This window comes from Nematolebias whitei, chromosome 3 (assembly GCF_014905685.2).
Source record: "Nematolebias whitei isolate Nwh7 chromosome 3, NemWhi1, whole genome shotgun sequence".
Taxonomy (NCBI): domain Eukaryota; kingdom Metazoa; phylum Chordata; class Actinopteri; order Cyprinodontiformes; family Rivulidae; genus Nematolebias; species Nematolebias whitei.
In genome coordinates, this window is record NC_056500.1 from 51,162,318 (window position 1) to 51,176,270 (window position 13,953).

Sequence of the window (13,953 nt, forward strand, 5' to 3'; positions counted from 1 at the left end):
TGTGGTTTTGTGCTTGCTCACCGAAGGTTCGGCTCCTCCAAAACCGTCTTGGTGCACAACGGCTACAGACAGCCAATAAGAACTCGACCAGAAACGAACTAAGGCTGGTGAGTTCCTCATATAAAATTTTGCAGTAGCTAATGTGCAGTACATATAGGTATATTGTTAAAATTATGTAGGTTTAAGAATTTAGAACATTGTGGGCTTTGTCGCTGCAGGGTAGGTCTGCTGAACGGGAACAGAGCCGGACCGGAATCGAGCTGCCGTTCTGCAGAGCTGGTGAGTAAAATTTTGCAGTACTGTACAGTACATATATGTATTAAAATTAAATTAAAATTATGCAGGTTAAGAGTTTAGAGCATCGCAAGAGTGTAGGAAGGGTTTATAAAGTCTTAAAATATATACATACTAAAATAAATATAGCATTCCTACTTCGTGGTTTGTTCCTTATTGCAGGGGTGTCCGGAACGTAACCCCCGCGATAAACGAGGGACTACTGTATACTTGCATATTTCTTTCCAAACCAGAGGGACAGACTAACAGCTATATAGTAATACAGGTGCATCAGTGCTTATGTATTGGCACCCTGAATAAGATAAAAAGTGATCATTAGGCAGTACAAATATTGCTCTGAACCTTTCAAAAACAAATAATAGTACAACATATTTAAATCTAAATTGATTTTTTTAACCTTACCTAAAATGCTGTTCCCTGTTAGCGACTGGGATTGAGCCTGGAAGTCTTTAATGTCATAGACCTTTCCCTCAATTACTGTCCAGAAGCCACCATCTTTGTTATGATTCTCCAGGTCAGCCTTACGTACAAGTGAAATCTCGTCGTTGTTCTTAGAATTCTGCCCTGTGAAGAAAGACCCTGTCAACACAACAGAAAAGTTAGCTACCTTAATATCTAAAATAATGGGAAAAATAATCAATATTCATTGTAGAATTTAGGATCTTAAATATACTGAATCTAATCTTATGAGAGTTACAGTTTACCCATAATGCCTGGCCAGGCCAAGTCCTCATGATCATCCCTCTCATGTCCTGGGGCCAAGTGGTTGAAACGGTCCAAGTGCTCTAGGAGTCCAGCCAGCAGAGGGATAGAACCAGTCTCCTGCATCAGTTTAGCATCAATGGTAAGGAGGAGGATGATAGACACCACCAGCTCTGGAAGAAGGACTCCTAATTTACAAAACAACAACAAAGTGTCCATAACTGTCTGACAAAAACCTCAAAGATAAACATGCTGCAGAAACACTGAGGGAGGGAAACTACCAGTGAGATCTCCTTCAATAACACGAGAAACTTCAGCAAAATGTCTGCGACCGGTGGATGCAATACTTGTTGCCACAGGGAGAATATCTCCAATGTGAGTGCACAAGAAGGCGATATACTTTTTTAGCAAGGAGCCAACACCAAAAAGCTCAGGATCTGCAGAAAAAACAAAGACTGAAAAACAAATCTGATGGAGTAAAAAAAAATGGTCTGAACCTAACAAAGCATCTTACCATATCCATTAACATCCTCTGTGCTGTTAACACCCAGGTATAGCTTGCTGACCAGCAGCCTCTGGAAACGCAGGAGCAGATCCAGAGATGCAGAGCGCTCCTTGCTGACATGTTCAGCCTCTAAGTAGTTGGAGATGCGGCGCGCAACATCCTTTAATCTTGCTATGGTCTGAGAGGCGATATTTCTGTAGTATTTAAACATGTACATATTTTATCAGGGAGAGAAAAACTGATGTATTCATGTGTTGGTGAATGCAGAAAGTAGATACCTTAAAAGCTGCTGTACAAGCTGCACCAAGGGCAGGCTTTGGTTCCCTGTTGACTCGTAAATGCCTGTGTTAATGAGGTCTTTGTCGAGCATGGTGCGGCAACGATGCATGGAGGAGGCATTGGCTTCCTGCTCATCAATCTCCTTCTCTTTCTGAGCTGCCTCTTTAGCTTCAATATCCTGTTATGAAATGACCAAAAATTACTTTTGAAAAAAATGTCCTTGAATGTGTCATTTTAGGTCCTGTGACAGACTTGCAACCTGTCCAGGGTGTCTCCCACCTCTCACACAAGATAATGGATGGATGTGTCAATTTAAGCACTCAGAAAAACAGAAGAACATGAATGAACTCAGCTTCTGTAACTAATAATATTTTTGTAGTGTTTATTTCATTTTAGAATTTGATTATGTCTAATATGCAATCTGTAAAATAACTTCAATTATTATAAACAACAAAATCTGGATCAATACAACTAACCTATCTATATTGCATTGCCTTTAGGAATCATCATATGCACAATGCTTTAAGGACCCATCACTGTCTGATGCTCTTAACAGGTTCTATGCCCACTTTGAAGACCCAAATAGATCACCCACCACCAGACTCACCTCACCACTGGAATATGAGTTCCTCAGTGTGACCTCAGCAGAAGTAAGGATTTCCTTAAGGAGGATTAATCCTCACAAAGCCACTGGCCAAAATAACATTCTGGGAAGGTGCTGAGAGACTGTGCCAATCAGCTCTGTGAGGTGCTGATATCTGTAACTTCTCCCTCACCCCGGCAACTGCTCCCACCTGCTTGAAGGCTGCCACTATCATACCAGTTTTTAAGAGCTCTGCCATGACTGGTCTGAATGACTACCGGCCAGTAGCCCTCACCCCGATAAGTCGCTAAATGCAACGAAAGACTGGTCATAATCCACATCGACAAAGCTACCATTGACATCAGCGAGGACCCACACATGCATACCGCAAGAATTGATCAACAGAGAACGCCATCTCCTCTGTGGTCCACACTGCTCTCACCCACCTGGAGCAGAAGGACTCCTATATCTGTATGCTCTTTGTGGATATCATATCCACTTCAACACCATGATTCCCTAGACCCTGATGGATAAAATACTCACACTAGGACTAAGCCCCTCCCTGTGCAACTGGGTCCTAAACTTCTTAACCAACAGACGGTAATCTGTGAGGATCCACAACTTCCCCTCCTTCACCATAACCCTCAGTACTGGTTCCCCTCAGGGCTATGTGTTGAGCCCCCTCCTGTTCACTCAGCTCACATATGACTGTGCACCTAACCATCCAGGCTGTCATATTGTAATGTTTGCAGATGATACAGTGATGGTTGGATTCCTCACAAATGATGAGTCTGGCTACAGGCAGGAGGTGGAACACCTGGAGAGCTGGTGTAGGAAGAACAACCTTTGTGTCAGTGTGAAGAAGACTAAGGAGATGGTCGTGGATTTCAGACGGAGCGAACAAACTTGTCCCTGGCATACTGACCCCTGAGGCGCTGTGGTGGAAGTGGTTTCCAGCTACAAGTACTTGGGTGTGCACATGAATGACAACCTCAGCTGGGGCAACAACACCAACAGCCTGATCAAGAAAGCACATCAGCAACTCTACTTCCTCAGGCAGCTTAGGCGAGCTGGACTGGGAAGCTCAGTCCTCACCTGCTTCCACGGGTACATAATGGAGAGAATCCTGGGCGCTAGCATCAATGTGTGGCACGGGGCTGCAGAGCTGAAGAAAGGAAAGCTCTACAGAGAGTGGTGAAGGCTGTACAGAAGACTGTTGGGAGTCAGCCTCCCCACCATCACAGACAACTACACCTCTAGATACAGGAAGAGGGCCACCTGCATCATGAAGAACCCCACTCACACAGCACACACTTTTTGCCCCACTACATTCAGGCAGAAGGCTGTGGAGCATCAAGTTTAGAACCACTACACTGAGGAACAGCTTCTACCATAAAGATGTTAGACTCATAAATCTATCCATTCATTTTCTTTTATGGACAGAATTTCTAGGCGCAGCTAAGGTGTTGAGGGGATCTGTTTTGGTGTCCTTAGGATTGCGTCTCCCGATTCTTGCAGATGATGCGGTCCTACTGGCTTAATCAGGTCGTGATCTACAGCTTTCGCTGGAGCGGTTCGCAGCCGAGTGTGAAGCGACCGGGATGAGGATCCGTGCCTCCAAATCCGAGGCCATGGTCTTGAGCTAGAAAAGGGTATAGTGCCTTCTCCGGAGCGGGGAGGAGAGCCTGCCCCAAGTGGAGGAGTTTAAGTATCTCAGGGTCTTGTTCACAAATGAGGGAAAAATAGAGCAAGAGGTCGATAGGGGGATACGTGTGGCGACTCATAAATCGCTAACCAGAAAAATCAATGTCAAATTTTGTCAATGTCAATCCATCCATACATCATCTTTTACCTGTTTTTAAATCTCTTTTAAAGACACACTTTTATTCTTTGGCTTTTAACACGTGATCTTATCTTTTATGGCTTTTTAATACACCTGCTGTGAAACTGGTATGTGAATGGTTTTTATGTTTCTTTGTGTATGCTTTGTATGTTTTTATTGTTTTGTTTGTTTTTATTGTTTTATTGTGCAGCACTTTGGCTACCCTTGTGGTTTTTAAAATGTGCTATATAAATAAAGTTGATTGATTGATTGATTGATACCTGCTTCTTCCATTTTGGGTCAAGGGGGTCGCTGGTGCCCATGTCCAGTGATCACTGTGCGAGGGGCGGGCTACACCCTGGACAGGTCGCAAGTCCTTCACAGGGCCACATAGAGACAAATGAGACAAACAACCATTCACTCTCTCACTCACACCTAGGGACAATTTAGAGTTACCAATCAGTCTAACAAGAATGTTTTTAGTCTGTGGGAGGAAACCGGAGTACCCGGAGAAAACCCATGCATGCACGGAGAGAACATGCAAACTCCACCCAGAAAGGCCCCCGGACCAGGATTTGAACCAGGGACCTGCTGAGAGGCAGCAGCTTGTCAATGTCAAAATCAAAAATTAAAAAATAAATAATAAATTGCTGTAATGCCACTTTAATTGTTGATATATGACTTATCTGTGCTGCTGATATCATGCTGCTGATTATTTCATGCTGCTGTATTCATTCGTCTGTTCACACAGACTCATGTTCGGGATGCTGTTACGCTGTACTGCATAATGTCTTGCATTATTAGTGTTAGCGTATAAGACCTTTTAGCGTACCGTTTGGCGTTCATTTAGCATATATCTTAGCTTAGATTCTTATATATTATTCCTTTTTACACTTTATATTTTTGCTATTGTTGGATGTAACTGGGACCCTGTGTACATAATTTTGTCCCACCTCATGTACCACATGTGGTGAGAACGACAATAAACCTACTTGAACTTGAACTTGAAATTTTGGGGGATTTATAAGTTACAAACCACAACACGTCTGGCTCAGATTGAAGACTTTGATGTTATGGCTTTTTGTGAAAAGATTATTTTCTTGTTGATGTGACTTCAACTTCAACAACATGTTGGAGATTCTATCTGGTGGAATACCATCAGAAATTAAACAAAAAGGCTCTATGAAATATCTTTAGCCTCTTAAATGAAATAACGGCACCATTTAAACCTTCTCCCTTTAAAACTTTGCATAGAATATTAGTTGTAATTAAAAGTTATCATGAAGGACCCCACTCACCCAGCACACTGACTTGTTGCCCTGTTCCCCTCGGGCAGGAGGTTGAGGAACATTAAGTGTAGAACCACTAGACTGAGGAACAGCTTCTACCCTGAAGCTGTTAAGACTCAAGAACTAGGGCTGCAACAAACGATTATATAAATAATCGATTAATCAACCGATATTTTTTCGATCCGATTAATCAATGATTCGGCAAAAAATTGTGTTTTTTCCCCATCTCTTTATTCCAAAATAGAACACTTGAATGACAACAAATCGCACAAAAAACAGGTTGCTACTTTACTATTCAGTAAGTATAATGTTGAATAATAATAAAAAAAGTTTGTCAAATACCTTCACTAAAAAAATAAATGTACACAAAAATATACTTTTTTTTATGAAGTGCAAAAAAGAAGCATTTGTTATTTAAAGATCCTGAGCTGTTGGAACAATACATAAATGATAAAGTAACGCAAATCAGAAAACCCAGTAACAGGATTTGTTTTAACATGAACACTTGTGCATTACTACAAATGTAGAGAACAAGTAAATATGACCTTCCACTCGCTGGTTCACACACTTACTCACTCCCTTTCTTCAGGAACTTTGCATTGCAATGTAAAAATATTAGCATGTCAACATGCTCCTGGGTAAGGCTGGCTCTCTTTTTGGAAGTTACGTTTCCTGCTGAAGAGAACAGACACTCCGATGGTGTTGAAGTACCCAGAATGCATAGGTAGGACTTGGCTAGCCTGGCTGGTCAGGTCTAGGGCTGGGTACCTTTCTAAAAAAAAAATCGGTATTGGTAACGGTGTCGGTACCGTCACTTCGGTGTCGGTTCCTGGACGGTTCTTTTTTCGGTACCAATTTTGTAATTAATATAAATTCTAACAAAAAGAAAATTATGTTACACATTATAGTACAAATCTTGAGTTGTATTTGTTAACTATGGTATTTCTATTCCAAGCAATTTTCTTACATAAAAATAAACAAATAATTTCCAGTTCAAAAGACCAGTTTCAAACCAGTGACACATCAGTGTCTAATGCTCACTGCTACACACTGAGGACCTTTTCACTGAACAGTTTTTCTTCAGAAACATCAACATGTCTGTTTTCTCTGGACACAAACCAGCTGCTCCTGGCTGATGGTGTCTCCAGCAGTAGAAAATGTTCACTCTGAGGGTGTAGATGATGCTTGTTGCACACAGATACCTGGTTGACCAGTTTGACAGCACTGACATATTGTCCCTCACATTCCACCAGCAGGTCACTGGATTCACTGAGGTAGGGTTGATGCAGACATCTGTACCTCTGTGTCTCTTCCTGAATCTTCTCTGTGGTTCTCTGGGGTTTAGGGCTCTGATCATCTCCCTAATTGACATAAGAACAAAACATTAACAATAACATGGTTGTGTTATTATTGATCAAAAAAATTATCTAGGCTGAGAGATAAAAGTTTAACCGATCAACAACATCCTTTACAGCTTAGCTTACCTCCACCATGCAGCCTACACTATAGTTAAAAGCAGAAAACTTTAACAACAAAGTGTGTGATTGTCCTGTGTAGTGAACTAGACCTCGGACCTCAACCTGTCTCTGAAGACCTTCAGGGGACAGGAACTGTTATTTCATTGATTTGAATCCAGAAATACAAATGATCTCATTAAGAGACTATTTAATTGTATCCTGAATTAATCAATTGAAAGAACACTCTTCTTTTTATATTATCATTACTATTTTAAGATATCTTGATAATCAAAAGTGTGTTTAGTTCATACCATTTCTAAATGTTGAAGTGAACCACTCATTTAAATCAACTGTGAAACAGTATTAATGGTTTTTAAACCTCATTAGATTTTTGATCATACAGTTAAATGCCTATTTACGAAGTAAGTGTGCATTTAGTCTTCTGTCTGAATGAAGGTAGTGGACTGCATGTCAGTCGAAAGTCAGAGACAAACAGAGACGAATTATTAGAACGAAGTGTCTTGTTTTTAAAACTCGCAGACAGTAAATAACTTCAACTGGCACCTGCGTTGTCTCACCTCATCATAATATTTTCCTGTCCGTACTAACCGTTCTTAAACATTCCTGCTGTCTCTTGACTTCTAGTGACCCTCTGATATCACTAGAACCACCTCCCTGCTGGTTGGTTCAACCAATCAGGAAGTACCACGTAACAGGAAGTGAATACCCCTTTAAAAAGGCAACACTTCTTGGAACTATTCAGTCCTGGAAACTCAGTCGGAGTCTTAAGTCTTAGTCTTCACAAGTCTTAGTCTCTTCTAAGTCTTGCTGGAACTTTCGGTCAGAGATGGGACTCAACTGAGTGGCAGATGGATTTGACCATGTGCAAAAGGTCTCTCCAGTCCAGCGTTATCACAGCCTACCTCGGCTGTGACTCAACCCGAGCAGTAAATGCTCCACTTCTAAGGAAGCTTATTCGGTGGAACCAAGTACTTTGTCACGATTTCTGATGACCCCAGCTACTTTAACCGGAGACGCTGAAAAGGGAGCGTACTAATGGACTTCTGTTCCGGAGTGGAGGTATCCCCCATCTCAGGTAACAAGTCGTTGACGTCCTGAAGTGTACCGGAAAGCTAAGCTGGATGTCGGAGGAAGGGTGCAATGTTCTGGTTCCACACAACTTTCATCCTTAAATCTAAACTTACTCCTTAAATCTATTTTTCCTCTCTTAAACTCTCTATTCGCCAGTAAACAAACTAGATGCCTTCAGAGATGAATCAGCCTCAATCAGTAATGTTCTGTTGTCTTGTTAGCAAAGCGTGCCAAGTTTATTAATCAGAAACCGATCAGCAAATCAATGTGTACATGTTTTGATGTTAAATTTTGATTCTGTTAAATAAATGACCGCATTTATTCTGATGGGTCAAAGATAAAATGGCGTCACATGTCACTGATTTAAACAATCCACTCACAGTTATCTTGGTCGCATGGCAGAAATTTAACTCGAAAAAGAAAATAATCCGTTGTAATTAAATAATTAATATTCTTTTTGCTTGAACTAGCTTTAAGAATAATTAATTAGTAGTGAAGTTAACGCCTTAGCTCACTACATAAATGGTGGCCCGTATGTGTTTTAAATAACAAACGGTGGCCCGTGTGTCCACAGCAAAGCTGCCCTGACATACTACATAAATAGTGGCTCGTAACGTTTCTGAAGAGATAAATTATGTGTGACCTGGGATATTGTGGAATAACTCGTCATGTTGGCATAAAAAAGTCAGAGTTTTGACGTTGATAAAGACATATTTTACGGATGTGGTGTTCAGAAAGATGCAGAATTGCGTTGATGTTCATTTTGAAGCTGGAAATTGTCATTCTGTGTGTGTAATTAAGCTGTAAGCAGAGAGAGAGACGCTTCATTCTGTTTGAAACTCTTGCATGACCGGGTGTCCGACCCGGTTCTGTTACTGGACTCGAACGAGTCGTGTTTTAAATGGTGAAACGTTGTCTGTGAAGCTGAACGCAGACTCAGAGCTGCTTCTATGCTGATTAGTTCCATTATCACAATTAATTGTGCATTTTCGAAGCTTTAATGGGCGATAATTTGACCGGACTGTTGAAGCTAACTGCTAGCTTAAGGCAGGTACACACGAGCTGTGATTGGTCGACAACCGCTGTTTGGGACGTTCTGATTTGCTGAGAAGCTGGTGACGTAACGCCGTGTACGTCCACTCACTCTGGCGTCAGTGCGAAAAGCCCAACCCCGATGTCCACGTGTCTGTTGAGTCACGTGACCCCAGAAATGAAGCTCGTTTTTAATGGAGTCTTCCTTTGTGTTTAAAAAGGCTGAATAAAGCCCTGACATTCGTTCCTAACCTCATGAGTATATGCATAAAGAGCGTGCTTGTGAAGCGACGCCACGTTAAGCTTTAAATCTGTCCATAAATGCTGATTTGAACCGGGTTCGACCATTGTTAATCGTAGCTAACGGCTAACGACCGGATGTCAACAGGACGGTTCACAGGAAGTCGTCAGTGACTCCTACCGGTAAAAGTAAGCTTACACCGCCACCTGCTGTTGAAAACAGAGCACAACAGTTTTTCAGGACTGAGAGCTGCAAACTCGTTTCACTCAATTTCTAAAAAGACGCATGCGGGTAGATAAAAATGTTAATCAAGCTTGGTTTATGAGTTACTGTTTAAATAGCAAATTCTAGTAAATTAAACTGCTTAAGGTGCGTTTAAAACTACAAAGTTGCTGTCAGTCTTCTTGGAAAATATTGCAGGTTTATTAATTTTAAGTGCATTGGAGTAAATGAACACTGAAATAGCCTGGCTCTTGTATCTGTTAGAATTAAGCTCATATTAAGTAACAGTGCCACAGGAAGCATTTACTTACAATATTCATGGGGTAAAGCCTAAACACAGGTGCTCATTTATTGAAAAGTTGGCTTATAACAGTACTGTTGATGGAACCCAGAGCTAAAATAGTGTGTGAAACTCACTGCTCACTTAAATACAAACATTTACCTGTTGAGAAACTAAGATTGTGTTACATACAGATAGGTTTTGCTGAACAGTAAATACAACCATGGCATATTTAACAGAAGCTGAGAATGCTGATGTTGTTCCATGTGATGGAAAAGACTGGCTTGAGACAGCTCTGAAGCTACTCATATTCCTTATGTTCCTTATGGTGAACAGGTGGACCGCATGAACTCAACAGAGTTATTGGACGAGCTAAAAGAAGTTGCAGGCAGTGTAACTTCTACAGCCATAACGAAGTCAAGCTATGAACAACTAGCTAAAATAGCACTCTTGCTAAAAGCCGAATTTTACCTTGAGGCCAACAGGGCAGAAGCCCTTGAAATAAAGTTGATGCATGAGACAAAGGCCCACGAAACAACAATTGATGAGTGTCTAAAACTCAAAGCACAGTTTCAATTGGTGAAGGAGAACTGGGAGGATAAATTGAAACGTGAAAAAGAGATCTCACAAGCTCGACTGTTGTTACAAGCAGACTCGTATGAGAAAAAGCTACGTGAAGGAGGGATGAGGTACCAAGCACTGTGTTCAGACTATGATGCTCTGCACCAACGGTTGCAGCTAACATCAAAACCTCTAAAAGAGTGCATATTGGAAGAAGCGGCGTTAGTCCAACAAAGCGTGCGTTTACAAAGTGAGTGTCATACATCACATGAACGCTTACCAGCCTGTGAGGCACAACTTGCCGCAGCCACAATTAAAATCTCTGATGCGGGGCAAGGATGTCTGGAACTCAAAGACGAACTGGGTCAGAGTCCAGGTCAACCATCACCACCTCAAAAGGATTTTGCTTTACTTCCTACACATAAACCCCTTATGCCACCTCCACGTGAGTCTGGTGAATCACCTCCACGTGATCATTTTGTTCCACCTCCACCAATCCCTCAGCCTCTGCTCTCAATAGCGGTATTGCATAAAATAGCAAAATATGTCCAACGCTTTGAGCCGGGGTCGTTGGGTTCGACCGACACTAAGGCCTATCGGTAGGACCTTGACTTCCAATTAAGAAGCTATCCCAACACTACAGTTGAGGATAAAATAGGTTTGATCAGGCTCACTTCAGCCAGGACGGTGTTTTATTTTATAGAGCGTCAACCTGATGCCACAAGAAAGGATTACCGCCTGTTATGTGCTGCTCTTATGAAAGAGTATACCCCTTGCGTGGGACCTGGCGGATATCCAGCCGCCGACAAGGTCATGCAAGGTAAGAATGAGCACCCTAGGGCATATTATTCCAGAATTTTGCAGGCTTATTTTGGTTACAGGAACGAAACCGGCATGGAGGAGGAGGAAGCATTTAAGTTCGTTTTCAGCAAAAATCTCCAACCTTACATAAGGATGTCAGTGCAGATGATGGCTAATTTCAAAGAGAAAACCATTGGTGAGATAAAAAGTTGTGCTGTGAATGCCTTTGAGGCCCGTTCACAGGCCAAAACACCCATTGAGGTGTTCCCAGGTGAGAGGATTCCTTCCCAGTCATTAGAATTGGAAGGGATGAGAGCTTCAGCTCCCCCTCCCAAGAAAGACGAGAGGAAACTAGGTTTCCCAGCAGCCAAACCACAACAGGTGAGTGCCCCCTGGTCCAGACAAGATCCTAAATGTTTTCCCAAGAAACCAGAGGATGAACGAATGCACCAGAAGGGGGGCGCATGCCCTAAGGGTAAAAAGTATGGCACCAAAGGTGACCCATACAACCATGGATCCAACTGGGAATCCTAGAGGAGGGGGCCTGCTCCCCCTCCACGTCGGCCTGGAAAGCCTGAGATGAAAAAGAAACAGCAGCGGATCTAGAAAGTGAGCCCCGCACCTCTGAGCTCGGACGAGACAGAGAGTGTGCGTCGGTTCTTGGAAAGGTTGAAAGGTATTGCCACGGACAAACAACCTGACGTGTTGTATGGCAATATCAATGTTGATGAGTCAGACCACACAAACAACACCGTTACTAGTTCAGTCTAGTTCACTACACCTGTGGCCCCACCTCACTGTTCTTTTGTCTGTCCTCCTCACATCAGGGTCAGAACCTCCTGTGAGGAGAACATTAACATAAACAGTGAACATTAGTGAACTGTTTAAGCAGCTGACTGGATGGATGAGCACATATTTACAAGCTAAGCTTTATCTGTTACTGTCAATCTTTAGTTAGATTCTGATTTTAGCTAGCTACATAGATATCCATAAAATAAATTTACACACTAATATCTTAAAAGTTAGCGTTACATGGATTCAAGTTTAATTCACCGTGATATACATATTAAGCTGCAGTAACGTTAACAAACGTAAACTTACCAGCTGAAATCCCGGACACAGCTCTGTCCTCGGAGTTCTTTGATGAAGAGGAGTCTGGTCGTGGAGATAATGAATCAGGACGTTCATGCTCTCTAACACTCACAGGCTGACTTTAATGCTGAGAGAAGGAGGACGGGGGAGGCTGCGCTCCTCTCTCCTCGCAGAAAAACACGGAGCAACTTTCTGCTCATAAATTGAAGCCATTCGACAACACACACGCTGCACACGTGAACCCTGTCTGTGGACATCACTAGCACCACAGACATACATTATACATAGAATAGGTACGGCAGCTCTTTACAGCTCTGAGTGAAAACACATAGTCTTGTTTGTCATATGTCTGGTGTTTTACCTGCCTGCGTGCTGAAACCACGTGACACGTTACAGCCAATACAGAAACTTGACACCGAAAGAAGAGTGACGTTTCAATCCATACACCGATCAGTGCAGTTCGGTAGGTGCTATAAAAGAACCTCGGTTCAGTATACAGCCCTAGTCAGGGCATTCAGGATGCACTTGGTGATGAGCTTCTGAGATCACGTGAGAGGTGCGCTGCGTAAGTAACATGGCAGGATACTGCTAAACCAAACAAATATGATACGACTCAGATAAAACAAGCCAATATAATACAATCAAACATAAATTTTTAATTTTTTTTGCCTTGTCCTGTCCGTCATTGTGACACTTTGAATTATTGTCTGAGTGTCAAGTGACCAACAGATTTACTTTCACAAGCAGAGCATTATGGCTGGCCTTAATGCTCCACTTGATATATAAATTAAATTTTATTAGAATTTGCTTTGGGTTTGTTTCAGATGTAATGGACATGGGGATGAAAAACAAAGAAGATAAAGCAGAAAAGTGAGAGAAGAGTTAAAAGGTAAAGAAGGAGATAGGAATAGAGGAGAGAGAGATAAAGAGAACACAAATCAACATCATTGAGGTCTGCCTCTAGACCTGCAGAAAAAAAAAAAAGACAAAACTGAGAAACCACAACAACAAACAACATATATAATGATAATTATGACATCATTAGAAAGTATTTTATATAGTACATGGTAATACAAGATATATTTAGTGGCCACCACAACCCGAGTGTGTATCTGATAAACACCTGAATCTAAACACCAGTGTGAGCATGCTTATCACTATAAGGTTTCTCCATAAATATGTTCAATAGTGGATGTGGGGACCCACAGACCCATCCCCACAAGACATGATGGTAACACAGGGAAGACCAGACACACAGCAGTCACCAAGACCGGACCTCCGGGAGTCCCCCAACAGGGACACCCAAACCCCAGAAAGAGAAGCAAAGGGAAGCCCAGGGCGAACCCCAGCAACCACATTGCAGAAACCCCAGGAGGCTGCAGCGACGAGTCCACAGGCCCTGCCGACAACCCGCCCCACCAGAGTAGATCCGGCCATGGACACTGAGACCCGAGGTCAAACCAACTCCCAACAGAGGCCTGACAGAGCCAGGGCACCCAGGCCCCGGCAGGCAGCCACCAGGGCGGGCCCGCACACACCCTACCACCCAGTCCCAGATGCTGAGAGCCACCAATGCACCGGCAGCATGGGGGGCCCACCACCAGAGGGGAGCACGACAGGGGGAAGTAGACCCCACATAAAATGGGGGGCCCAAAAACACACACACACACACACACACACACACACACACACACACACACA

The 13,953-nt window shown here is 42.6% G+C and overlaps 1 protein-coding gene across 1 annotated transcript in view; it reads right to left on the minus strand.

Annotated features, from left to right (window-relative positions):
• The window catches only part of herc2 (HECT and RLD domain containing E3 ubiquitin protein ligase 2), a gene marked incomplete in the record, with an annotated part of 472,599 nt that overhangs the window by 349,922 nt on the left and 108,724 nt on the right, over positions 1 to 13,953 (minus strand). Inside the window, 5 exon segments of the mRNA XM_037698316.1 lie at positions 697 to 873; positions 999 to 1,184; positions 1,278 to 1,433; positions 1,511 to 1,695; positions 1,780 to 1,958. Of these exon segments, the coding sequence (XP_037554244.1) occupies positions 697 to 873; positions 999 to 1,184; positions 1,278 to 1,433; positions 1,511 to 1,695; positions 1,780 to 1,958 (883 nt within the window).